At 41.5% G+C, this 27,841-nt stretch overlaps 1 protein-coding gene across 1 annotated transcript in view; it reads right to left on the bottom strand.

Annotated features, from left to right (window-relative positions):
- Positions 1-27,841, bottom strand: part of LOC120555948 (mucin-5AC-like) — an 81,244-nt gene that overhangs the window by 7,475 nt on the left and 45,928 nt on the right. The window contains exons 30-48 of the mRNA XM_039795168.1: positions 27,591-27,743; positions 26,233-26,871; positions 23,873-24,071; positions 18,041-19,136; positions 17,555-17,806; positions 13,263-14,670; positions 11,586-11,848; positions 10,272-10,443; positions 8,830-9,077; positions 8,484-8,667; positions 7,312-7,528; positions 5,787-5,959; positions 5,478-5,547; positions 4,346-4,467; positions 4,200-4,231; positions 3,948-4,113; positions 1,955-2,050; positions 1,458-1,498; positions 13-510 (exon numbers count right to left, since the gene is read on the bottom strand). Of these exons, the coding sequence (XP_039651102.1) occupies positions 13-510; positions 1,458-1,498; positions 1,955-2,050; positions 3,948-4,113; positions 4,200-4,231; positions 4,346-4,467; positions 5,478-5,547; positions 5,787-5,959; positions 7,312-7,528; positions 8,484-8,667; positions 8,830-9,077; positions 10,272-10,443; positions 11,586-11,848; positions 13,263-14,670; positions 17,555-17,806; positions 18,041-19,136; positions 23,873-24,071; positions 26,233-26,871; positions 27,591-27,743 (6,029 nt within the window). The remainder of the gene's footprint in view (positions 1-12; positions 511-1,457; positions 1,499-1,954; positions 2,051-3,947; positions 4,114-4,199; positions 4,232-4,345; positions 4,468-5,477; positions 5,548-5,786; positions 5,960-7,311; positions 7,529-8,483; positions 8,668-8,829; positions 9,078-10,271; positions 10,444-11,585; positions 11,849-13,262; positions 14,671-17,554; positions 17,807-18,040; positions 19,137-23,872; positions 24,072-26,232; positions 26,872-27,590; positions 27,744-27,841) is intronic.

Below are 27,841 nucleotides of genomic sequence, written 5' to 3'. Positions count from 1 at the left end.
TCCCAAACTTACTTCAGAGCACTTTGTGTTGCAGACAATGGGTTTGCAGGTAATGATGTTGAGCTTTGTGATGGGATCCATTTTGGGGCCACAGTAACATTCCTGGCAGCCCCCAGGTCTAAAAGACTTCTCTGATATAGGGCCCGATGGTGCTGTTGTTGTTCCTGATAGTTGTCCCGCTCCTGATGGGGCTGTTGTACTTCCTGATGGTTGTCCCGCTCCTGATGGGGCTGCTGTTGTTCCTGATGGTTGTCCCGCTCCTGATGGGGCTGTTGTACTTCCTGATGGTTGTCCCGCTCCTGATGGGGCTGCTGTTGTTCCTGATGGTTGTCCCGCTCCTGATGGGGCTGTTGTACTTCCTGATGGTTGTCCTGCTCCTGATGGGGCTGCTGTTATTCCTGATGGTTGTCCTGCTCCTGATGGGGCTGCTGTTGTTCCTGATGGTGCTGTTGATGGTGCTTCTAATGGTGGTACTGATGGTGTTTCTGGTGTTGGTATCTTGGCACCAGGCTATAGAATACACATTGATCAACCATTTATTTTAAACATTAATTCAGTATTTAAAGGAAGCTTTCACATTTGAAGGGTAACTTTATTTTTTTTCAACCTGGACCCTATTTTCCCATGTTTTTGTGTCTAAGTGACTGAACAACAATCTTCCAAATTGGTCCAGTATTAAGCAAGACTGCTGCAGTCAGCAGCAGCAAAACAAGCTTCAATAAATTGTAAGTGCAATGAAAAATTAAAAAAACAAAACAATCACCACTCTGGTTTAATTTATATAAAAACTTAATTTATCCATTTACATATGAAAATATGTTTGCTCTATACACGCTAGAAGTAGTGTTTATTTGGAGTCTAATTGGATTAGCGATAGTGATTTTGGAGCTGTTTCTGCACCTAAAGTATGGTGTGAAAGCGTAATTTGGTGTGGATGAAAAAATACATACCTCTGTTTGTGGTGTTAACGCACAAACCACAGCACTGTGATACAGGACATGTGACATTAAAGTACTGAGATTAGTACTGAAATTTCCCCTCATACACCAGAAATGAAAAGGGTTTAAATCAGAAGGGTGTGTTGTGCTGTACTCATCCAATTTTTTTTAATGTTATTTGACAGCAACTATTATTCTCGTCCTGTTTCTACCTGTCCGTCAGTCTTGACTACTAATGCTCCTAACTATCTATGTCTTTGTAAGGTAAAAGAATGTATAAGGCACTGTAAAGTCAAAGGAATAAAGTTGGTTTTGATTTCCCCACTTAGGTTCATGTTGCACTGCTGACACAGAATGACAGGTTCCAAAGCTGTCCAATGAATAAGTTACCTGCACACCCATACGACCTCATGCTTACAAGTCTGTTCATTCATAATAAGTAAGTGTGGAATCCTTATAATGTTGTACCTGAACTTCGACAGATTTATTAGATATCTGGAGTTTGGACTGTGTCCTTACCTTGTACTCGGTCATGTCATAGACACATACACCTTTAGGAACTGCAAAAACAAACAACAGACATGAGGTTAACAATGACACTACTTTGTTAGATTAGTAATATACTGTAGATGTGTGCTGCAATAGGCTAATATCTGTACTGAAAGCACAGAAACAATGATATTGATCTTCTATTGTGTGTAATTTAGATAAGACAGTGAACAATTGCTTAGTTGAAGTGAAGATAAATATATTGTAGCTTACATATTTGACAATGAAAAACCTAAGAATCCACCCACATTCAAACGCTTTATTGCGGCTTTCAGCTATATTTTACATTTTTTCATTGGTAAAAACAGGAATGCCAGTTTCTGTTTATTTGTCGGATATTTTTCAGTTGTTGTAGAGTTCTTTATCAAAAATCTCTTACAAGCTTACTGAGTTCTTCAGGACATAATGTTCTGCGTTACATATTGTACACCAGCAGATAATGTTATAATGTTGATAGAGTCACATACCACACTCATAGGATTGGCAGCAGGTGCTGTTGGTGACGTCAAGTTGGAAGCCCAGCGGGCAGGTGATAGGAGCAGGACACAGGTTTACATTGCACTCTGTTGGGGACAAAATAATGGGATGATAATATATGAATGTGGAAAATAGCCTAAATTTGTCTTTGATGAAAATAACTTACAGAACCATAACGGAGTTCTGCTTGTTTAGATTAACTGCAAGTTAGTGGGAGACTCTGCCGAGACTGAGGCTCTCTTTTTCATGCACCGCTATTACACAGATCAACACCTGACTGAAATACCTCAAAGCCTGTCCTGAATGCTATTGTATGACATACCGTATATACAGTGGTAGGTTCACACTTAAACAGTGGTTGAGAACAATTAAATAGTAAAGTAAGACCCAATCTCCAACTGGTATTTACATGCGACCTGTAACTCAATATCAAATGGATTTTGATTGCAATGCCAATTTTCTATTGATAAAAGTTCAGATTTTCTCTGTTCGGCCCACATTGTGATTGGATTTCAATATGCAAATGAGATAGCCTGAACTGGTAACCTGCAACCAACAAATGGTGGGTCTCTGTATGGCCCTTATGAACTCTGTATGGATACTTGTTTCTCCTTAGCAGGGAGGAACTTCTCTGTAGCTTTTTGACAGGCAGCTGCAGAATATGTGTACAGTCAACTTTTAACTTGGAGGAATTTTTTCTGAAAGGAACAGTTCAGGATTTTGGGAAATACACTCTTGGCAGAAATGACAAATCCCTTAGTTGACTGTTTTGTTTAGTTCAAAGGCAAGGGGGCGGTTCAGCGAAAAGAGGAGGCGTGTTCTGGCGCAAACGTTCCCTGGTGCTATTTTGCAGTTTCAGAAAACAATTCTGCCACTGACCAGGAAAAACCTGGTCTAAAGTCAGTGGCGCTAGTCTAAAGTCAGTAGCGCGTTATTCAGATGCTAAAAAGGGGTGCATGCTTGGCCATAATGTAGCGTGTGCACAACGCGCATACACTTTGCTTCTCTCATCTAAACGGACGCAGCAGTTCCCATTTTTATAAACCATACATAATAACAAAGAAAAATATTACTGAAAATGCGCTTCAGGTGTTTGGATAGATCAGGAGGCACTTTACAGTACAGTCCTCAAAACGTTGCAGCATTCTTTGTGGCTTGTTGTGTTTTACATGTTTTACATGTTGATGACATAAATGAGGAAATATTAGAACTTAAGGAGACGTGATGTTGAACTACGGTGGGATTGGACACTCCGGTGGGATCTGGTCCGGGAGTGGCAATGCGCTCCTGGTGGAGCGGGTAGACGGAGATGGAGTGGGGGGAGGAGGAAGGGGCACAACAGGTGCAGGTGGTGCGTTTGGAGGCCAAAGCTCCATGGCTGCAGCAATACTCTCCAGACTTGAGGAGATGCGCAATCCGCAATCCGCCATGGAACAAGCGCGCCTGCTCTTAAAGGGAATGAGAGATGACGCTCTGATTGGTTATTTTTACGTTACGCCCAAACCACTACTAGACCAACCCACTTTAGATTTGCGTCGGGCGCAAGAGTCATTTATCCCGCTGGTATAATAGCCCGAGATCCGCCCACAAAGCTACTTGCGTTTTGCGTTTCATACTTGCGTTTCAGATCGTTAAAATAGGGCCCTTAGAGTCACTGGTTAGAGAAGCTTCCGTGCAAAAAGCACAGATTCAGTCAGCGATGGTAAGGATTCAGTATATTCACAAGTAGACTCAGCTCTGCCCAAAGTAAAAAAAAAACTACTACCACCTGTACCAATAGCATTCAGTTTGCAGTGTTCTGTGTATATTTACACCTGCATTAACATGTGTCAGATGCAGATCACATTTTAAAATCAGGTGCAGAAATGATTAAAAGTTCTACACCCATCCCATGAAAAGAAAGCCTTTGGGTTAATCTTTATCCGAGGCAGATTTGACTGTTTTGGCATCAACAAAGTTACATGCTGTTCCACTACAACTGACCACATGAAGGTGTTGTGCAGCATCCATCTGTCTTGTTGACCAGCTGCTGGCCAGGTCCGCAGTTGGGGCTCTGTACTGATGGGCACTGAACAGGCTGACATTGGATGCTCATGGAATCCTTGTCACACATACAGGTGTTGCAGTCACTTGTCCATGTGTCACCAGGCTGTTTAGAAGACAGGAAGCAGTTGAGACACACAGCTCACGCTTTGCTAGTGTACATGAATATATGTGACAGGCACACGTTTTCACCTGTTTGGGTTTTCCATCAGGTCCAACACAATCTAAAATTCAAACAAAAACAAGTATTTGTAGATTTGAACGTGTGCTTCAAGATAATGCTTTTGAGAAAAAATATTCAATGACTTAATTAATATTTCTATTGGATCTCCTCTTACCACAGGAGGTAACACATGTGTCATAGACTGTGTTGAATAAGATGGTGTCATGAGGACAGAAGCAACCCTCTTGAGTGTAGTTAGTCGCTGTGTGGCTATCTGCCTGGAACCTTTTGTTGTATCTGATGTCAGAAATGGAATTAATGGTTATTACAGTGGTGTGAAGATGTAAAAATTTTTAAGGAATTGTCACATAACATGGCTCAAAATCACACATCATTATCCTTATCACACAATGACAAGAACAACAAAACAACCACCACAAAGGACATTAAACATTTAATTCACTAGTGCAGTGCCCGTTGGGAGCACGTGCCTGTTCAGAACGGGCTGATTGCTTGGTTCCCAGTATTGCTGCTTGCAGTGTTGTTGGGTGGTGTGCCCATTCAAAGCGTTAAATGGTGAATGTACTGCATTTATATAGCACCTTTCAACCTTGCTGGACAAAGCACATTACAATTTGCCTCTCAGGAGCTGCCATGCAAGGCACTGGCCTGCTCAACAGGAGCAACTTGGGGTTCAGTGGCTTGTTCAATCTCTACCGCTCTACCCCCTGAGCCACAGCTGCTGTGACTACTTCACACTAAACACTGCACTCCCGTTTGTCCTCAACAATACACCTGCCATGTGCGAAGTCGATTGGTGAACATTTCTTGAATTTTTGTATTTGGATTTTGGCTCAACAGCATCCAGTGGCTTTATTTCAGCTACTTCAACAAATGTTGTCAATGTTAACACAGTCACAATCCGACAGAATGGAAGGACAAAAACATAATTTATAATGATTCTAGTAATGCATGTTAACTTTAGCTTCTTGTAAATTGTCGCCCATGTTTTCGCCTTGTGTGAGGGAGCTATAGGGATGTAGCAATTCCCCGCCCCTGCTGCTGTACTGATCATCGCAACAGTGTGCTGCGTGCGACTTTTGCGCATGGATTGTTTGAAAGACACACACACACACACACACACACACACACACCCACACACACGCACGCACGCACAGAGTTCTCAATTCATAGTTAGATGACAGTGGAAAAGTGAGCACATGAATCAGGGAAGATGTAAATGTTAAGATCTCTAAAATAACAAAAAAGAACATCATACTGTTAACATATTCTTCATACATTCATACCTCTCATTGCATGTAGGCTCTACAGTTGGGCCACAGGCCATGTACACCTTGTTATTTGGACACGTGTGCTCTGTAAGATGGAGATTACATTACATTACATGTCATTTAGCTGATGCTTTTATCCAAAGCGATTTACAATTGCCATATTTCAGAGGTTGCACGCCTCCCACACCAAAAGCATGTGTCATATCCACAGCGCCATCACCACCACCCTGATGATATGTTAACGCAATTTTTAGAACTCCACGCAACATCTCTATATACATACTATCTAAAAGTGCATTATACTCTATTGACTATATATCTTACCACATTGCCCATTGGTTGCAGTCCTCCAGTCGATACAGACACCTGCATTAGAGCAGTCAGTGGCATAGGCCTCAAGGCTGGAGCAGGTGTTATTGCCATTGTTGCAAATGTCAGACACACAGGATTTCACAAATGGTCCTGGGGGTATGACTGTGTGGCATAGTGCAAAAACACTAGAAGGAGCATACAAGCCAGAACATTGTGTCAGGAAAGTTCTCAGAAGACTTTGAATACACCAGATTGACCAGAAAAATATCAACATCATCTAAGATGTGATGAAATCAATTAAATTATCGTCATCATGCCTTCTTAATTAGGGCACCTCAGCTTTGGAACGACCTGCCCGAGGAGATAAGGCTTGCTAAATCTGTGACTTCTTTTAAATTACTTTTTTTTTATAGACTTTTGTGTGATGCCGTCTTTGTATCAAAGTTTAAAACCTAATGTTATTGCCAGTATTATTATATTATTTTATATTTTTCCTAAGAAATCCATGTTCCCATGCATGAAAACTCACCAAACTTTTATGCTAATAGTCCTCATGGTGGTGCTACAGCAGCCATCTATAATCCTAAACTTTACAAATTCATAACAAATCAACCGTACATGCTACAAGATTGCAACTTATATCAAACTGTAGCCCCAAATAGAGCATAAACTTCCCTCTGCTTTTTACCCAGTAGCAATTTTAATGTCCATCACTCTACTTTTTGCAAAAACTGCGAAACTTTTAAACCTATCTCCTCCCACATTTTTGGCTCGACACCAAACTTCGGAAACTTTATCTCCAGACTGTTCTCCACAAAATTAGTATTCAGATTTTTGATATATATATAATTGACCCACAGTGCATTACAAGGCTTTACTGCATACAGTAGTGTAAACAAATACTGCCATTTCTTTCAAAGTAAATCTTTGATGTTTATTGAAAAAGATCATAACTTTAATGTGCAAAATTTCAGAATTCTATCTCAAAAAGTGAATTTAAATTTTGTTTTGATTGTGTCCTAATCTACGCCATTGCAGTCAATTCAAAATAGAGCAACTTTAAATATCAGGTTGTCACTAATTGATCTTTGTAAAAATAAATTACAGGCATCTCCATGTTGTCCAGACAACATACATTTATAGGCATCTCCTATCCTAAAATACCTAATTTATCGATCAATTAGTGACAACCTGATATTTAAAGTTGCTCTATTTTGAATTGACTGCAATGAAAAAATTCGAAGAATGTGTCTACAAAGTACACAAATTCTCAGATTTTTTTAATGAGAGCTGTTTCACATCCCAAACTGCATATTTTACAGCAGAAACAATCATAACGCCATTTCATAAGACCTACAGTGCAGTTAGAGCTATCTCCTAACTCTATATAGAATCATGCAGAAACTTTAATGCGGTTGTGATTGCAAGCCAACAGGATAGATGCATAATTAGCTTTTACTTTACAATGTTTGGAATTGTACCTTAAAGCAAGCCTAAGAGAATAAAGAGATTTTTTAATACTTTGAGTCTCCCTCACCTGCTGGTTAGGAGATCACAAATGGCAGGTTTGCAAGCTGGCTTTGTTGTTGTGTATAGTGGTGTTGAGGTGGTTGTAGGTGTTGAGGTGGTCGTAGTAGTAGGTGGGATGACACAGGGTGTACCTGGGACATGCCACTGGCCTGCAGAGTCTGAGCAGCTTTCTACCTGACCGTTTGGAAACCGGCAGTCGTTGTTCTGAAAGTTGTCACAGGTCCCTGGAAAAAAAGAGGCAGGAGGATGAAGCCAGAGCATTGGGGCTCATGCAGGAACCCACCGTTTCAACAGTTAAGAGTAAGAGTTGTTCTTAAATAGGATGTAAAAGCGACTTAAGATAATTTGTGGTATTTTAACAATTTTCTCTTAGGTACAAACAAAATTCACAAGTGGTCCAGACCTGTCGAACATGTACAGTACCTTTCTTCACAAACACATTTGGCTTAAAGGTTAACTTCGCGGGTTTTTCAACTTGGACCCTATTTTCCCATGTTATTGTGTCTAAGTGACCGATGGTAACAACAATCTTTAAAAATTGTGCACCTTCAATTTACACCCACAAAAAGTGCTTGTTTTCAGATTATTGTCTGACAGCATTATGGAAAGGATCCCTATAGAGGCCGACCTTTTTAAATAAATTATTACTCCATTTAAATAAACAGTAATTTTATCATCGTAAAACACACTTCATTTAGAGACTGGAACATTTAATTGGCATTGAAGGAACCACACTAAGCTGGTTTGAGTCCTATTAATCATATAATTTAAAATGTTAACAATGAATCCTCCATGCACACTAAAGTTAGCCATGTTGCCAGTTACGGCCTTCTCGCTCAATACTGAACCAATTTCAATTTTGTTCACATCAGTAACCTAGACATCAATGCACGCGAAAATAAGGTCCAGGTTGAAAAACCCCAAAATTACCCTTTAAAAAAGATAATGACTTAATTTGAATGAAATTGTAGTTTATATATCAAACCAAAATTAAAGATCTGGTCTTTTCTCTCTCAGCCTGATCTCGAGAGGGTCATCCACAGACATGATGTCACTGGTGCCAGTGTGCACAGTGTGGAATGTGGACAATGTGGATAGAGGGACGGACGTCAAAGATACCAGGAACTAGTTCAATAGGTTAGTTCAATAGGTTAAGATTCAAGTGTTCTGCTAACTCACCACACTGTCCCTCAGTGTTCCCACCAAAGAGGGAATAAGAAAGGTCAATGCTGAACGAGGAGCCCCTATAGACCACTTTTGTGTTGATCTCCGGTATCTCCAATGTGATCACCATATCGGTGCTAGTAAGGCGTAGGACAGAATTTGTATAGGCGGGATAGATACGTTTCTGATTTACATACACCTGTAGGACAAGGAGACAAAACACATGAGGCAAAACTGTGCCATGCACCACACCACATTAATTGACAGATTAACATTAAATCAGTTCTCTCAAAATAATTAAGTAGGTGAGATACTAACACTAAAACAACAAATGTCTTTAATAATTCGAATAGTTGCTTACCACATTAAATGCTGATCCTGAAGTATTCAACTGAGTCAAAACTACTGTGTAGGATTGGTATGCAACAGTGAGAGCCTGCGGACAGAATGTGCTGTCTGAAGGGTCACAGTCATGGTTATTTACTATGATAGTCAGGTTATATTTAGTAATAATCTCTTTGACCAGGTAGTAAGAGCAGTTCTTGTTGAAATCGTATGATTTTCCATCAAATGTCATGTAGTGGGATCCAGCCCAGACACTGCACACACCTGCAGGATAAGAAGAACAACTGTAAGAAGAAGTAACAACTGGAACAGGCAGAAAACATAATTACCTCCAACAAGAAGGCTTTGTTTTTTTATTGACAATAAATAATGTATAATACTACAGAATCACTTTAGTAGTTAGATGATTTTGCAGCCACACTACGACTGAAGTAATTTTGATGTAATTTAGTGGATAGACCGACAATCAAACTATAACTCATCCCATCTGTGTTCTTTGAGATTTGGAGGATAAAAAAATATTGATGAAATTTTGATAAATAAATAACGTTATAGGCTATTACAAAGTCACTATATTTAAGATAATAATCCACCTGCACCATAATCTGCTGTGCATTACGTGACTGCTCTGCTGATAAAAAAATCATTAGTATTGCACTCCTAAACTTTGTGTTAATGGAATCAATGTATTAGACTGATTTGGCTATGATTCCTCCGAACATTACACCTTTCACAGCTGTCCTCACGTAGGTGATAACAACAAATACAACATGTTGATCAGACCCCGCACGTACTGTAGCTGCCCATTCTATTCGCCTCGGAAAAATATAGGCTACTGGAAAAAGTTACAGTTCTACCATGAGTTCTACAAAAACAATGTAAGAACTGCGAGTGCCTTGGAAAATATGTGTTTTCTTTATTTGCATGTGCCATTCTGGGGCTTTTTTATTCTATTATACTAAAAAAAAAAAAAAGAGAGAGAGAGAGATCCGGGGCTATTCATAAAACATTCGGGGCTGCAGCTGGGGACGCTAATGCCTAACGACACTTCTGCCATCAATCAAATGTAAAATCTCATTAACTTGTTTATTGCCTCCTAGTGTATAAATAATTAGATATAGGCTTAAGATGACAATATCATTATCTTATGATTAATAATTTGAGAATAGTCTAACCGTTTTTCTCTGGTAGGGTTGAACTGCGGCCAAATAACTACCTTATTTCTTTGAGTTTGGAGATCTCGTCAATGTCATGTCACAGTTGAACTGCACAAATGAGCACTTGAAGGGCTGATTGCCCAGATCGCAGGGCAGATTGCTGCAGTGCTTTCTAGTTTATACAGCAATTACTATTCATTTGCAAAAGTTGCGTCAAGTAATATCACACTAACACAAGATCCTCGTCTGCATAGAAAAGTCGAAAGTGGTAAACTGCATTTAAAGGTTTTTTTCAACTTACATTCACATTCATAGTGGAAGCAGCATCCGTTATCATCATAGACTTTGACAACTTGGCGCCCATTGGCACAGATGGGTTGTTGTACTGTGGGACAGGGAGTAGCTGTCTCTGTGACCTTGCCATCGGTGCAGGTAGCTGTGGTGCAGTTGCTGACCTTCCAGGATTGTCCATTCTGGATGGGTATCGAGAAGTAGTAAGTTATACAGGAAACCACGGGTGTGTAAAACAATAAAGGGTAATGCAACAAATTTTTCAATATGCACGACTCGTGGCCAGGCTTGTCTGGTGCACCTGTGGCACATTTGGATATGCAGTGGGATCAGAAAGATTATATTATCATACATTATAGGTGGGTGTGTCAGAGGCTGTGACAATCATGGCCAATCACATTCACTACTATAACCTCCCTTCATGATGACAGTTTGGGAATAGAGACACGAGGAGAGGTTTTGAAGAGACGGTCTTAAGGGAATTACAGTATTAGCGAAGAGAAAAGTTTCAATTGATCTATGATTTCTGCATAAGACAACACCAAAATATAGCCTATACATTCTCACAGAAGTATTGTACCGCTGGAAAGAGGGTATTTTCATAAAAATGGGCAGTTGAATGGGGAAAGCATTTTTTAAATTGGTGCTACATGGCCATGGCCAGAGAGGGTCCTTTCGCTCAAAAGGTAAAAAACCTACAACTACCAGAATGCACTGCACCGCACCAATAAACGCTTCTGCTGGTTGGTAATGTAATGTGAGCATGTTACAGAATCAATATGGCGGCCAGCTGAGAACAATCTTGATTTACAGTTAAACAGTAAGCTTAAAATCACTCTCACTCACTCACTCACTCACTCACTCACTCACTCACTCACTCACTCACTCACTCACTCACTCACTCACTCACTCACTCACTCACTCACGTAACATTTTAGGTGAGAAGTAGCCATACAGTAATAGAATCTTGGTTTATATTTGATCAGCACTGTCTAGTTTTACAGTTTAGTCTGAGTTTAGCCAGAGTTTGAGTGAGTGATCCACTTCTATACATACATATGCATTTTTCTGCTGGGCTGTTTGTAGGGAAATCTGGGCACTGTTAAGATGTAATGAAGTTTAACATAGTTCATTTATACATACTACCAATATTATTATGATACAAAGTTGGTTGAATATTGGCAAAGTATCCCTTTAGGTTTAACTGAAAAGTCCCCATAGGTGTGTTCCTGGACACTAAGCGGCTACTGGTAAATACAATGCTAAAATGCAAGTCTTTTGGAAACACAATCCTGAATAAAAATAAATTGTATCTATATCACACCTTTCTTGGTGGATTCACATCATTGCAGTCCGCGATAGTTGTAGATGGGGTTGTTGATGGAGTGGAAGAAGAGGTAGGAATAGTTGTGGTGGAAGAAATTGTTGCCTTTGTAGTGGTGCCAATCACTGCAGTGGTAGAATGTGCGGTTGTGCTGGGTTGTGTTGTGGGACATAGACTGGATTGCGGATCAACGTTACAAGATGCATTGCAATATGCAACATAACACCATCCTAAGCCATCAGTGACATTATACACCAAGTCACCTGTGAAAATCAGAGTGGAGATACAAGTTTAATATACCAAATAAAAGCAATTCCTGTATATCTCTGAATTCAGGACTATATAGTAGATAATCATGAGCAGGCCCACACGGATTCTGCAGAATTCCGATGAAACCGCAGATTTTTTGCAGATTTTAAACCAAAACATTCTTTGTTATTTTAAAAACAATATTGTGTATCACCTTATAAGCAAAAAGATTGCAGTAAATTCTACAGATTTTTATCCTGGTTAAAAACTGTAAAAACAAAATGCTTTCCATTTGGGTTTGATGCTGATTTACCAGAGAACAGACTATACTATTAATATTATATTTATAAACATTTTGGTAATGATTAGTTCAGACGGCAGCTGGACACAGCTGGATCAGTGTTCAGGTAACTGTCAGCTCTGTAGCAACTTTTCATAGTTTTGTTTTTATTCTCTCAAGTATCACAGGGTGTGTGTGTGTGTGTGTGTGTGTGTGTGTATGTGTGTGTGTGTGTGTGTGTGTGTGTGTGTGGTTTCTGGGTCTGCTTTTCTTCCCACTGCTGACTGAGAGTGCGCCTACTGATTAGCTGCACAGATATAATAGGCCCATTCAACATGAGTCAGGCCTCGCAGAATTGATCACCGGCTATCACCACCCAATGCATGCCGTTGAGATTTGTGTCTGTCTTGATCCCGACTTGCTCTGACGTCATGCACACGTGGACAACAATAACCTCACAAGATCAAGGCGCCCGCAGTTTTTAGAGCCACGAGCTGAAGGGGCTCTCCACCAATGCTCAATTATTACATAATAGTTCTTTTGTGGGAGATAATTTAATCTTTTGAAAATGTCTGTGTATAGGGTAGTGTGTTAATGTTGTGTGTACTATTAAATGTATATATTTGTGAAAATGAATAAAAAACAAACTGCAATTAGTGTTTGGACAGAGTTTGCATGAATAGCAAAATATGGGAAAACATTAAGAAAAACAACACTAAACTAAAATGTGCAATTGCTTAGCGTTGGCCATGGATTCTACAGAAATGCTATGTTGTAAACTGTTTTATCAATGAAAACCAAGCTTAACTGATTTTGACATGTCTATCAAATCCTTACTGTAGGAGAATACACACATTCATTGCACAAAATGAAAATGCGCTTCTGTGCAAAATTGTACAAATGATAATGGACGGAAGTTCACTGTTAAATCAATGTCTGAATTGTGTGAACAATAGCATGATGCAAAAGAGAAAAAAAGACTTTAGGCTTAAGGACTAATTTAATTTTAGAACTTGGAATGAGATGAGTAAAAATTAAATGATCTGAAAAAGCAAAAACAAAAAGAATCTCTGCAACCTTCTATGCTTAGAAGGTAATGAAAAAAACAAGATTTAGGTAAAAATTTTAAGAAATGAATGATCACCTACCAGGATGGTGTGAAGTCCCATTGACAATGCACACACATATTGATGTAGTTGTGGTAAACAGTGATGGTGTAGAAACAACTGTGGTCCTGGCTGATAGGGTAGTGTAAACAGTTGTGCTGCCTGGAAGAGTCTGTGTTATTGGGCCAATGGAAGTTGTAGCTTTAGCTGTTGCTCCTGTAGTTACAGTTGAAGCCACACTAGTTGTTGTTTCCAAAAGAGGTTTAGTAATTACAGTTGTTGATTGTGGTTTTCCTGTGACTTCACCAACTGTTGTCTCTGGGCTTGCTGATGTGACACCTGGCACTAAGGTTGTAGTTTCAACAACAGCTGTGATAGAGCTTGTTACTGGGCCGGTGGTGACTTCTTTAGGTGGTTTTGTTGTCAAAATCTTTGCTGTTGTGGTTTCTGATGTTGTTGTTTCTACATATTTGGTTGTGGTTTCTGGAGATGTTGTTGAGGGTACTGTAATAGTTGTGGTAACAACAGAAGGTTTTGATGTTACGACTGTTGTTTCAGGGCTTGTTGTTGTGACACCTGGCACGGAGGTGGTAGTTTCAACAACAGCTGTGGTAGAGCTTGTTACTGGGCCAGTGGTGACTTCTTTAGGTGGTTTTGTTGTCGCAATCTTTGCTGTTGTGGGTTCTGATTCTGTTGTCTCTGCAGATTTGGTTGTGGTTTCTGTAGATGTGGGTGACGGTTCTTTAATAGTTGTGGTAACAACAGAAGGTTTTGATGTTACGACTGTTGTTTCAGGGCTTGTTGTTGTGACACCTGGCACTGAGGTGGTAGTTTCAACAACAGCTGTGGTAGAGCTTGTTACTGGGCCAGTGGTGACTTCTTTAGGTGGTTTTGTTGTGGCAATCTTTGCTGTTGTGGTTTGTAATTCTGTTGTCTCTGCAGATTTGGTTGTGGTTTCTGTAGTTGTGGGTGACGGTACTTTAATAGTTGTGGTAACAATAGAAGGTTTTGATGTTACGACTGTTGTTTCAGGGCTTGTTGTTGTGACAACTGGCACTGATGTCGTAGTTTCAACTACAGCTGTGGTAGAGCTTGTTACTAGACCAGTGGTGACTTCTTGAGGTGGTGGTGTTGTCGCAATCTTTGCTGTTGTGGTTTCTGATGTTGTTGTTTCTACATATTTGGTTGTGGTTTCTGGAGATGTTGTTGAGGGTACTGTAATAGTTGTGGTGACAACAGAAGGTTTTGATGTTAAGACTGTTGTTTCAGGGCTTGTTGTTGTGACACCTGGCACGGAGGTGGTAGTTTCAACAACAGCAGAGGTAGAGCTTGTTACTGGGCCAGTGGTGACTTCTTTAGGTGGTTTTGTTTCGTAATCTTTGCTTTGTTGTGGTTTCTGATGTTGTTTTTCACGCATTTGGTTGTGGTTCTGGAGATGTTGTTGAGGGTACTGTAATAGTTGCGGGTAACAACAGAAGGTTTTGATGTTACGACTGTTGTTCCAGGGCTTTGTTGTGACACCTGGCAACGGAGGTGGTAGTTTCAACAACAGCTGTGGTAGAGCTTGTTACTGCGGCCAGTGGTGACTTCTTTAGGTGGTGTTGTTGTCGCAACTTTGCTGTTGTGGTTTCTGATGTTGTTGTTTCTACATATTTGGTTGTGGTTTCTGGAGATGTTGTTGAGGGTACTGTAATAGTTGTGGTAACAACAGAAGGTTTTGATGTTACCGACTGTTGTTTCAGGGCTTTGTTGTTGTGACACCTGGCACGGAGGTGGTAGTTTCAACAACAGCTGTGGTAGAGCTTGTTACCGGGCCAGTGGTGACTTCTTTAGGTGTTTTTTTGTCCTAATCTTTGCTGTTGTGGTTTCTGATGTTGTTGTTTCTACGTATTTGGTTGTGGTTTCTGGAGATGTTGTTGAGGGTACTGTAATAGTTGTGGTAACAACAGAAGGTTTTGATGTTACGACTGTTGTTTCAGGGCTTGTTGTTGTGACACCTGGCACGGAGGTGGTAGTTTCAACAACAGCTGTGGTAGAGCTTGTTACTGGGCCAGTGGTGACTTCTTTAGGTGGTTTTGTTGTCGCAATCTTTGCTGTTGTGGTTTCTGATGTTGTTGTTTCTACAATTTGGTTGTGGTTTCTGGAGATGTTGTTGAGGGTACTGTAATTGTTGTGGTAACAACAGAAGGTTTTGATGTTACGGAGTGTTGTTTCCGGGGCTTGTTGTTGCGACACCTGGCACGGAGGTGGTAGTTTCAACAACAGCTGTGGTAGAGCTTGTTACTGGGCCAGTGGTGACTTCTTTAGGTGGTTTTGTTGTGGCAATCTTTGCTGTTGTGGTTTCTGATGTTGTTTTTCAATATTTGGTTGTGGTTTCTGGAGATGTTGTTGAGGGTACTGTAATAGTTGTGGGTAAAACAGAAGGTTTTGATGTTAACGACTGTTGTTTCAGGGCTTGTTGTTGTGACACCTGGCACGGAGGTGGTAGTTTCAACAACAGCTGTGGTAGAGCTTGTTACTGGGCCAGTGGTGACTTTTCTTTAGAGTGGTTTTGTTGTCGCATCTTTGCTGTTGTGGTTTCTGATTCTGTTGTCTCTTCAGATTTGGTTGTGGTTTCTGTAGTTGTGGGTGACGGTACTGTAATAGTTGTGGTAACAATAGAAGGTTTTGATGTTACCGACTGTTGTTTCAGGGCTTGTTGTTGTGACACCTGGCACGGAGGTGGTAGTTTCAACAACAGCTGTGGTAGAGCTTGTTTCCGGGCCAGTGGTGACTTCTTTAGGTGGTTTTGTTGTCGCAATCTTTGCTGTTGTGGTTTCTGATGTTGTTGTTTCTACATATTTGGTTGTGGTTTCTGGAGATGTTGTTGAGGGTACTGTAATAGTTGTGGTGACAACAGAAGGTTTTGATGTTACGACTGTTGTTTCAGGGCTTGTTGTTGTGACACCTGGCGAGGTGGTAGTTCAACAACAGCTGTGGTAGAGCTTGTACTGGACCAGTGGTGACTTCTTTAGGTGGTTTTGTTGCTAACTTTGCTGTTGTGGTTTCTGATTTGTGTTCTACATATTTGGTTGTGGTTTCTGGAGATGTTGTTGAGGGTACTGTAATGTTGGGGTAACAACAGAAGGTTTGATGTTACGATGTTGTTTCAGGGCTTGTTGTTGTGAACCTGGCACGGAGGTGGTAGTTTCAACAACAGCTGTGGTAGAGCTTGTTACTGGGCCAGTGGTGACTTCTTTAGGTGGTTTTGTTGTCGCAATCTTTGCTGTTGTGGTTTCTGATCTGTTGTTTTTCAACATATTTGGTTGTGGTTTCTGGAGATGTTGTTGAGGGTACTGTAATAGTTGTGGTAACAATAGAAGGTTTTGATGTTACGACTGTTGTTTCAGGGCTTGTTGTTGTGACACCTGGCACGGAGGTGGTAGTTTCAACAACAGCTGTGGTAGAGCTTGTTACTGGGCCAGTGGTGACTTCTTTAGATGGTTTTGTTGTCGCAATCTTTGCTGTTGTGGTTTCTGATCTGTTGTCTTCATATTTGGTTGTGGTTTCTGTAGTTGTGGTGGGGTATATATTGTGGTAACAATAGAGGTTTGATGTTAGATGTTAGGGCTTGTTGTTGTGACACCTGGCACGGAGGTGGTAGTTCAACAACAGTGTGGTAGAGCTTGTTCCGGGCCAGTGGTGACTTCTTTAGGTGTGTTGTCGCACTTTGCTGTTGTGGTTTCTGATGTTGTTGTTTCTACATATTTGGTTGTGGTTTCTGTAGATGTTGTTGAGGGTACTGTAATAGTTGTGGTAACAAGAAGGTTTTGATGTTACGACTGTTGTTTCAGGGCTTGTTGTTGTGACACCTGGCACGGAGGTGGTAGTTTCAACAACAGCTGTGGTAGAAGCTTGTTACCGGGCCAGTGGTGACTTCTTTAGGTGGTTTTGTTGTCGCAATCTTTGCTGTTGTGGTTCTGATTGTTGTTCTGCAGATTTGGTTGTGGTTTTGTAGTTGTGGGTGGTACTGTAATAGTTGTGGTAACAGAAGGTTTTGATGTTACATTTTAGGCTTTTGTTGTACACCGAGGAGGTGAAGCAACAGTGTGGTAGAGCTTGTTACTGGATGGTGACTTCTTTGTGGTTTTGTTGTCGCAATCTTTGCGGTTGTGGTTTCTGATGTTTTTGTCTACATATTTGGTTGTGGTTTCTGTAGTTGTTGGTGACGGTACTGTAATAGTTGTGGTAACAATAGAAGGTTTTGATGTTACGACTGTTGTTTCAGGGCTTGTTGTTGTGACACCTGGCACGGAGGTGGTAGTTTCAACAACAGCTGTGGTAGAGCTTGTTACTGGGCCAGTGGTGACTTCTTTAGGTGGTTTTGTTGTCGCAATCTTTGCTGTTGTGGTTTCTGATGTTGTTGTTTCTACATATTTGGTTGTGGTTTCTGGAGATGTTGTTGAGGGTACTGTAATTGTTGTGGTAACAACAGAAGGTTTTGATGTCACGACTGTTGTTTCAGGGCTTGTTGTTGTGACACCTGGCACGGAGGTGGTAGTTTCAACAACAGCTGTGGTAGAGCTTGTTACTGGGCCAGTGGTGACTTCATTAGGTGGTGATGTCGCAATCTTTGCTGTTGTGGTTTCTGATGTTGTTGTTTCTACATATTTGGTTGTGGTTTCTGGAGATGTTGTTGAGGGTACTGTAATAGTTGTGGTAACAACAGAAGGTTTTGATGTTACGACTGTTGTTTCAGGGTTTGTTGTTGTGACACCTGGCACAGAGGTGGTAGTTTCAACAACAGCTGTGGTAGAGCTTGTTACCGGGCCAGTGGTGACTTCTTTAGGTGGTTTTGTTGTCGCAATCTTTGCTGTTGTGGTTTCTGATTCTGTTGTCTCTGCAGATTTGGTTGTGGTTTCTGTAGTTGTGGGTGACGGTACTGTAATAGTTGTGGTAACAATAGAAGGTTTTGATGTTACGACTGTTGTTTCAGGGCTTGTTGTTGTGACACCTGGCACGGAGGTGGTAGTTTCAACAACAGCTGTGGTAGAGCTTGTTACTGGGCCAGTGGTGACTTCTTTAGGTGGTTTTGTTGTCGCAATCTTTGCTGTTGTGGTTTCTGATTCTGTTGTCTCTGCAGATTTGGTTGTGGTTTCTGTAGTTGTGGGTGACGGTACTGTAATAGTTGTGGTAACAATAGAAGGTTTTGATGTTACGACTGTTGTTTCAGGGCTTGTTGTTGTGACACCTGGCACGGAGGTGGTAGTTTCAACAACAGCTGTGGTAGAGCTTGTTACTGGGCCAGTGGTGACTTCTTTAGGTGGTTTTGTTGTCGCAATCTTTGCTGTTGTGGTTTCTGATGTTGTTGTTTCTACATATTTGGTTGTGGTTTCTGGAGATGTTGTTGAGGGTACTGTAATAGTTGTGGTAACAACAGAAGGTTTTGATGTTACGACTGTTGTTTCAGGGCTTGTTGTTGTGACACCTGGCACGGAGGTGGTAGTTTCAACAACAGCTGTGGTAGAGCTTGTTACTGGGCCAGTGGTGACTTCTTTAGGTGGTTTTGTTGTCGCAATCTTTGAGGTTGTGGTTTCTGATGTTGTTGTTTCTACATATTTGGTTGTGGTTTCTGTAGTTGTTGGTGACGGTACTGTAATAGTTGTGGTAACAATAGAAGGTTTTGATGTTACGACTGTTGTTTCAGGGCTTGTTGTTGTGACACCTGGCACGGAGGTGGTAGTTTCAACAACAGCTGTGGTAGAGCTTGTTACTGGGCCAGTGGTGACTTCTTTAGGTGGTTTTGTTGTCGCAATCTTTGCTGTTGTGGTTTCTGATGTTGTTGTTTCTACATATTTGGTTGTGGTTTCTGGAGATGTTGTTGAGGGTACTGTAATTGTTGTAACAACAGGTAACAAAGAAGGTTTTGATGTACGACTGTTGTTTCAGGGCTTGTTGTTGTGACACCTGGCACGGAGGTGGTAGTTTCAACAACAGCTGTGGTAGAGCTTGTTACTGGGCCAGTGGTGACTTCTTTAGGTGGTTTTGTTGTCGCAATCTTTGAGGTTGTGGTTTCTGATGTTGTTGTTTCTACATATTTGGTTGTGGTTTCTGGAGATGTTGTTGAGGGTACTGTAATAGTTGTGGTAACAACAGAAGGTTTTGATGGTAGGACTGTTGTTTCAGGGCTTGTTGTTGTGACACCTGGCACAGAGGTGGTAGTTTCAACAACAGCTGTGGTAGAGCTTGTTACTGGGCCAGTGGTGACTTCTTTAGGTGGTTTTGTTGTCGCAATCTTTGCTGTTGTGGTTTCTGATTCTGTTGTCTCTGCAGATTTGGTTGTGGTTTCTGTAGTTGTGGGTGACGGTACTGTAATAGTTGTGGTAACAATAGAAGGTTTTGATGTTACGACTGTTGTTTCAGGGCTTGTTGTTGTGACACCTGGCACGGAGGTGGTAGTTTCAACAACAGCTGTGGTAGAGCTTGTTACTGGGCCAGTGGTGACTTCTTTAGGTGGTTTCGTTGTCGCAATCTTTGCTGTTGTGGTTTCTGATGTTGTTGTTTCTACATATTTGGTTGTCGTTTCTGGAGATGTTGTTGGGGGTACTGTAATTGTTGTGGTAACAACAGAAGGTTTTGATGTTACGACTGTTGTTTCAGGGCTTGTTGTTGTGACACCTGGCACGGAGGTGGTAGTTTCAACAACAGCTGTGGTAGAGCTTGTTACTGGGCCAGTGGTGACTTCTTTAGATGGTTTTGTTGTCGCAATCTTTGCTGTAGTGGTTTCTGATTCTGTTGTCTCTTCAGATTTGGTTGTGGTTTCTGTAGTTGTTGGTGACGGTACTGTAATAGTTGTGGTAACAATAGAAGGTTTTGATGTTACGACTGTTGTTTCAGGGCTTGTTGTTGTACCCAGCGTACGGAGGTGGTAGTTTCAACAACAGCTGTGGTAGAGCTTGTTACTGGGCCAGTGGTGACTTCTTTAGGTGGTTTTGTTGTCGCAATCTTTGCTGTTGTGGTTTCTGATGTTGTTGTTTCTACATATTTGGTTGTGGTTTCTGGAGATGTTGTTGAGGGTACTGTAATAGTTGTGGTAACAACAGAAGGTTTTGATGTTACGACTGTTGTTTCAGGGCTTGTTGTTGTGACACCTGGCACGGAGGTGGTAGTTTCAACAACAGCTGTGGTAGAGCTTGTTACTGGGCCAGTGGTGACTTCTTTAGGTGGTTTTGTTGTCGCAATCTTTGCTGTTGTGGTTTCTGATGTTGTTGTTTCTACATATTTGGTTGTGGTTTCTGGAGATGTTGTTGAGGGTACTGTAATAGTTGTGGTAACAACAGAAGGTTTTGATGTTACGACTGTTGTTTCAGGGCTTGTTGTTGTGACACCTGGCACGGAGGTGGTAGTTTCAACAACAGCTGTGGTAGAGCTTGTTACTGGGCCAGTGGTGACTTCTTTAGGTGGTTTTGTTGTGGCAATCTTTGCTGTTGTGGTTTCTGATTCTGTTGTCTCTGCAGATTTGGTTGTGGTTTCTGTAGTTGTGGGTGACGGTACTGTAATAGTTGTGGTAACAATAGAAGGTTTTGATGTTACGACTGTTGTTTCAGGGCTTGTTGTTGTGACACCTGGCACGGAGGTGGTAGTTTCAACAACAGCTGTGGTAGAGCTTGTTACTGGGCCAGTGGTGACTTCTGTAGGTGGTTTTGTTGTCGCAATCTTTGCTGTTGTGGTTTCTGATGTTGTTGTTTCTACATATTTGGTTGTGGTTTCTGGAGATGTTGTTGAGGGTACTGTAATAGTTGTGGTAACAACAGAAGGTTTTGATGTTACGACTGTTGTTTCAGGGCTTGTTGATGTGACACCTGGCACGGAGGTGGTAGTTTCAACAACAGCTGTGGTAGAGCTTGTTACTGGGCCAGTGGTGAGTTCTTTAGGTGGTTTTGTTGTTGCAATCTTTGCTGTTGTGGTTTCTGATGTTGTTGTTTCTACATATTTGGTTGTGGTTTCTGGAGATGTTGTTGAGGGTACTGTAATAGTTGTGGTAACAACAGAAGGTTTTGATGTTACGACTGTTGTTTCAGGGCTTGTTGTTGTGACACCTGGCACGGAGGTGGTAGTTTCAACAACAGCTGTGGTAGAGCTTGTTACTGGGCCAGTGGTGACTTCTTTAGGTGGTTTTGTTGTCGCAATCTTTGCTGTTGTGGTTTCTGATGTTGTTGTTTCTACATATTTGGTTGTGGTTTCTGGAGATGTTGTTGAGGGTACTGTAATAGTTGTGGTAACAACAGAAGGTTTTGATGTTACGACTGTTGTTTCAGGGCTTGTTGTTGTGACACCTGGCACGGAGGTGGTAGTTTCAACAACAGCTGTGGTAGAGCTTGTTACTGGGCCAGTGGTGACTTCTTTAGGTGGTTTTGTTCGCAATCTTTGCTGTTGTGGTTTCTGATGTTGTTGTTTCTACATATTTGGTTGTGGTTTCTGGAGATGTTGTTGAGGGTACTGTAATAGTTGTGGTAACAACAGAAGGTTTTGATGTTACGACTGTTGTTTCAGGGCTTGTTGTTGTGACACCTGGCACGGAGGTGGAAGTTTCAACAACAGCTGTGGTAGAGCTTGTTACTGGGCCAGTGGTGAGTTCTTTAGGTGGTTTTGTTGTTGCAATCTTTGCTGTTGTGGTTTCTGATGTTGTTGTTTCTACATATTTGGTTGTGGTTTCTGGAGATGTTGTTGAGGGTACTGTAATAGTTGTGGTAACAACAGAAGGTTTTGATGTTACGACTGTTGTTTCAGGGCTTGTTGTTGTGACACCTGGCACGGAGGTGGTAGTTTCAACAACAGCTGTGGTAGAGCTTGTTACTGGGCCAGTGGTGACTTCTTTAGGTGGTTTTGTTGTCGCAATCTTTGCTGTTGTGGTTTCTGATGTTGTTGTTTCTACATATTTGGTTGTGGTTTCTGGAGATGTTGTTGAGGGTACTGTAATAGTTGTGGTAACAACAGAAGGTTTTGATGTTACGACTGTTGTTTCCAGGGCTTGTTGTTGTGACGCCAGCACCGGAGGTGGTAGTTTCAACAACAGCTGTGGTAGAGCTTGTTACTGGGCCAGTGGTGAGTTCTTTAGGTGGTTTTGTTGTTGCAATCTTTGCTGTTGTGGTTTCTGATGTTGTTGTTTCTACATATTTGGTTGTGGTTTCTGGAGATGTTGTTGAGGGTACTGTAATAGTTGTGGTAACAACAGAAGGTTTTGATGTTACGACTGTTGTTTCAGGGCTTGTTGTTGTGACACCTGGCACGGAGGTGGTAGTTTCCACAACAGCTGTGGTAGAGCTTGTTACTGGGCCAGTGGTGACTTCTTTAGGTGGTTTTGTTGTCGCAATCTTTGCTGTTGTGGTTTCTGATTCTGTTGTCTCTGCAGATTTGGTTGTGGTTTCTGTAGTTGTGGGTGACGGTACTGTAATAGTTGTGGTAACAACAGTAGGTTTTGATGTTACGACTGTTGTTTCAGGGCTTGTTGTTGTGACACCTGGCACGGAGGTGGTAGTTTCAACAACAGCTGTGGTAGAGCTTGTTACTGGGCCAGTGGTGACTTCTTTAGGTGGTTTTGTTGTCGCAATCTTTGCTGTTGTGGTTTCTGATGTTGTTGTTTCTACGTATTTTGTTGTGGTTTCTGGAGACGTTGTTGAGGGTACTGTAATAGTTGTGGTAACAACAGAAGGTTTTGATGTTACGACTGTTGTTTCGGGGCTTGTTGTTGTGACACCTGGCACGGAGGTGGTAGTTTCAACAACAGCTGTGGTAGAGCTTGTTACTGGGCCAGTGGTGACTTCTTTAGGTGGTTTTGTTGTCGCAATCTTTGCTGTTGTGGTTTCTGATGTTGTTGTTTCTACGTATTTGGTTGTGGTTGCTGGAGATGTTGTTGAGGGTACTGTAATAGTTGTGGTAACAACAGAAGGTTTTGATGTTACGACTGTTGTTTCAGGGCTTGTTGTTGTGACACCTTGCACGGAGGTGGTAGTTTCAACTACAGCTGTGGTAGATCTTGTTACTGGGCCAGTGGTGACTTCTTTAGGTGGTTTTGTTGTCGCAATCTTTGCTGTTGTGGTTTCTGATGTTGTTGTTTCTACATATTTGGTTGTGGTTTCTGGAGATGTTGTTGAGGGTACTGTAATAGTTGTGGAAACAACAGAAGGTTTTGATGTTACGACTGTTGTTTCAGGGCTTGTTGTTGTGACACCTGGCACGGAGGTGGTAGTTTCAACAACAGCTGTGGTAGAGCTTGTTACTGGGCCAGTGGTGAGTTCTTTAGGTGGTTTTGTTGTCGCAATCTTTGCTGTTGTGGTTTCTGATGTTGTTGTTTCTACGTATTTGGTTGTGGTTTCTGGAGATGTTGTTGAGGGTACTGTAATAGTTGTGGTAACAACAGAAGGTTTTGATGTTACGACTGTTGTTTCAGGGCTTGTTGTTGTGACACCTGGCACGGAGTTGGTAGTTTCAACAACAGCTGTGGTAGAGCTTGTTACTGGGCCAGTGGTGAGTTCTTTAGGTGGTTTTGTTGTCGCAATCTTTGCTGTTGTGGTTTGTGATGTTGTTGTTTCTACGTATTTGGTTGTGGTTTCTGGAGATGTTGTTGAGGGTACTGTAATAGTTGTGGTAACAACAGAAGGTTTTGATGTTACGACTGTTGTTTCAGGGCTTGTTGTTGTGACACCTGGCCGGAGTTGGGGTAGATTTCAACAACAGCTGTGGTAGAGCTTGTTACTGGGCCAGTGGTGACTTCTTTAGGTGGTTTTGTTGTTGCAATCTTTGCTGTTGTGGTTTCTGATGTTGTTGTTTCTACATATTTGGTTGTGGTTTCTGGAGATGTTGTTGAGGGTACTGTAATAGTTGTGGTAACAACAGAAGGTTTTGATGTTACGACTGTTGTTTCAGGGCTTGTTGTTGTGACACCTTGCACGGAGGTGGTAGTTTCAACTACAGCTGTGGTAGAGCTTGTTACTGGGCCAGTGGTGACTTCTTTTGGTGGTTTTGTTGTCGCAATCTTTGCTGTTGTGATTTGTGATTCTGTTGTCTCTGCAGATTTGGTTGTGGTTTCTGTAGTTGTGGGTGACGGTACTTTAATAGTTGTGGTAACAATAGAAGGTTTTGATGTTCCGACTGTTGTTTCAGGGCTTTTTGTTGTGACACCTGGCACTGATGTCGTAGTTTCAACTACAGCTGTGGTAGAGCTTGTTACTAGACCAGTGGTGACTTCTTTAGGTGGTGTTGTTGTCGCAATCTTTGCTGTTGTGGTTTCTGATGTTGTTGTTTCTACATATTTGGTTGTGGTTTCTGGAGCTGTTGTTGAAGGTACTGTAATAGTTGTGGTAACAACAGAAGGTTTTGATGTTACGACTGTTGTTTCAGGGCTTGTTGTTGTGACACCTGGCGACGGAGGTGGAAGTTTCAACAACAGCTGTCGGGTAGAGCTTGTTACGGGCCAGCGGTGACTTCTTTAGGTGGTTTTGTTGTTGCAATCTTTGCTGTTGTGGTTTCTGATGTTGTTGTTTCTACATATTTGGTTGTGGTTTCTGGAGATGTTGTTGAGGGTACTGTAATAGTTGTGGTAACAACAGAAGGTTTTGATGTTACGACTGTTGTTTCAGGGCTTGTTGTTGTGACACCTGGCACGGAGGTGGTAGTTTCAACAACAGCTGTGGTAGAGCTTGTTACTGGGCCAGTGGTGACTTCTTTAGGTGGTTTTGTTGTCGCAATCTTTGCTGTTGTGGTTTCTGATTCTGTTGGCTCTGCAGATTTGGTTGTGGTTTCTGTAGTTGTGGGTGACGTGTTGTAATAGTTGTGGTAACGATAGAAGGTTTTGATGTCCACGACGTTGTTTCAGGGCTTGTTGTTGTGATACCTGGCACGGAGGTGGTAGTTTCAACAACAGCTGTGGTAGAGCTTGTTACTGGGCCAGTGGTGACTTCTTTAGGTGGTTTTGTTGTCGCAATCTTTGCTGTTGTGGTTTCTGATGTTGTTGTTTCTACGTATTTGGTTGTGGTTTCTGGAGATGTTGTTGAGGGTACTGTAATAGTTGTGGTAACAACAGAAGGTTTTGATGTTACGACTGTTGTTTTTGTTTGTTTGTTGTGACACCTTGCACGGAGGTGGTAGTTTCAACTACAGCTGTGGTAGAGCTTGTTACTGGGCCAGTGGTGACTTCTTTTGGTGGTTTTGTTGTCGCAATCTTTGCTGTTGTGGTTTCTGATGTTGTTGTTTCTACATATTTGGTTGTGGTTTCTGGAGATGTTGTTGAGGGTACTGTAATAGTTGTGGTAACAACAGAAGGTTTTGATGTTACGACTGTTGTTTCAGGGCTTGTTGTTGTGACACCTGGCACGGAGGTGGTAGTTTCAACAACAGCTGTGGTAGAGCTTGTTACTGGTCCAGTGGTGACTTCTTTAGGTGGTGTTGTTGTCGCAATCTTTGCTGTTGTCATTTGTGATTCTGTTGTCTCTGCAGATTTGGTTCTGGTTTCTGTAGTTGTGGGTGACGGTACTTTAATAGTTGTGGTAACAATAGAAGGTTTTGATGTTACGACTGTTGTTTCAGGGCTTGTTGTTGTGATACCTGGCACGGAGGTGGTAGTTTCAACAACAGCTGTGGTAGAGCTTGTTACTGGGCCAGTGGTGACTTCTTTAGGTGGTTTTGTTGTCGCAATCTTTGCTGTTGTGGTTTCTGATGTTGTTGTTTCTACGTATTTGGTTGTGGTTTCTGGAGATGTTGTTGAGGGTACTGTAATAGTTGTGGTAACAACAGAAGGTTTTGATGTTACGACTGTTGTTTCAGGGTTTGTTGTTGTGACACCTTGCACGGAGGTGGTAGTTTCAACTACAGCTGTGGTAGAGCTTGTTACTGGGCCAGTGGTGACTCTTCTTTTGGTGGTTTTTTGTGTTTCAATTTGCTGTTGTTTGTTTTGACTGTTTTTTTTTTATAGTTGTGGTAACAACAGAAGGTTTTGATGTTACGACTGTTGTTTTCGGGCTTGTTGTTGTGACACCTGGCACGGAGGTGGTAGTTTCAACAACAGCTGTGGTAGAGCTTGTTACTGGTCCAGTGGTGACTTCTTTAGGTGGTGTTGTTGTCGCAATCTTTGCTGTTGTCATTTGTGATTCTGTTGTCTCTGCAGATTTGGTTCTGGTTTCTGTAGTTGTGGGTGACGGTACTTTAATAGTTGTGGTAACAATAGAAGGTTTTGATGTTACGACTGTTGTTTCAGGGCTTTTTGTTGTGACACCTGGCACTGATGTCGTAGTTTCAACTACAGCTGTGGTAGAGCTTGTTACTAGACCAGTGGTGACTTCTTTAGGTGGTGTTGTTGTCGCAATCTTTGCTGTTGTGGTTTCTGATGTTGTTGTTTCTACATATTTGGTTGTGGTTTCTGGAGCTGTTGTTGAGGGTACTGTAATAGTTGTGGTAACAACAGAAGGTTTTGATGTTACGACTGTTGTTTCAGGGCTTGTTGTTGTGACACCTGGCACGGAGGTGGAAGTTTCAACAACAGCTGTGGTAGAGCTTGTTACTGGGCCAGTGGTGACTTCTTTTGGTGGTTTTGTTGTTGCAATCTTTGCTGTTGTGGTTTCTGATGTTGTTGTTTCTACATATTTGGTTGTGGTTTCTGGAGATGTTGTTGAGGGTACTGTAATAGTTGTGGTAACAACAGAAGGTTTTGATGTTACGACTGTTGTTTCAGGGCTTGTTGTTGTGACACCTGGCACGGAGGTGGTAGTTTCAACAACAGCTGTGTTAGAGCTTGTTACTGGGCCAGTGGTGACTTCTTTAGGTGGTTTTGTTGTCGCAATCTTTGCTGTTGTGGTTTCTGATTCTGTTGTCTCTGCAGATTTGGTTGTGGTTTCTGTAGTTGTGGGTGACGGTACTGTAATAGTTGTGGTAATGATAGAAGGTTTTGATGTTACGACTGTTGTTTCAGGGCTTGTTGTTGTGACACCTGGCACGGAGGTGGTAGTTTCAACAACAGCTGTGGTAGAGCTTGTTACTGGGCCAGTGGTGACTTGTGGTGGTGTTGTTGTCTCAACACTTCCCGTTGTTGTTGTTTGTTTAGTTTTGGATGTGGTTCCCAATTTGGACGTAGTAACAACAACTGTGGTGAAATCAGACAAACTATTATTATATATAATTATTATATTAGAAATAATTTCATATAATTGTCCACATTACTCATTTTTGTATTTTTTGTGTTTTGTTTTGTAATTTCCATTTGTCTGAAAACATTTCCACCAGTTATCGCGAATATGAAAGCAAGATCAGTGGTTGCATAGAGTTTCTTACCTGAAGTTGTCTTTCCAACTGTGCTGAATTCAAAAGGGGTAGTTGTTGGACTTTCTGTGGTAGTAGGACTTTCTGTGGTAGTAGGTAGGCACGGGTACATACTTCTGTTTATGGTCCCATTTGCCCCGCACTCAGCTATGATGCAGTTTCCTAGCCCGTCTGTGGTGTTGTAGATGGTTGCCCCATATTTGTAGGTTTTTCCATTAATGAAGCATGTGCAAGCTGCAGATCAAGAGTATAATGTTTAAAATGTTCTTAGAACATTCACCAATTTTATATGTATATATATATATATATATAATATATATATATGTGTGTGT

The sequence above is a fragment of the Perca fluviatilis genome, chromosome 3 (assembly GCF_010015445.1).
Source record: "Perca fluviatilis chromosome 3, GENO_Pfluv_1.0, whole genome shotgun sequence".
Lineage (NCBI taxonomy): Eukaryota > Metazoa > Chordata > Actinopteri > Perciformes > Percidae > Perca > Perca fluviatilis.
The sequence above is the reverse complement of the archived record's forward strand: the minus strand, read 5'-3'. Positions and strand labels throughout refer to the sequence as shown.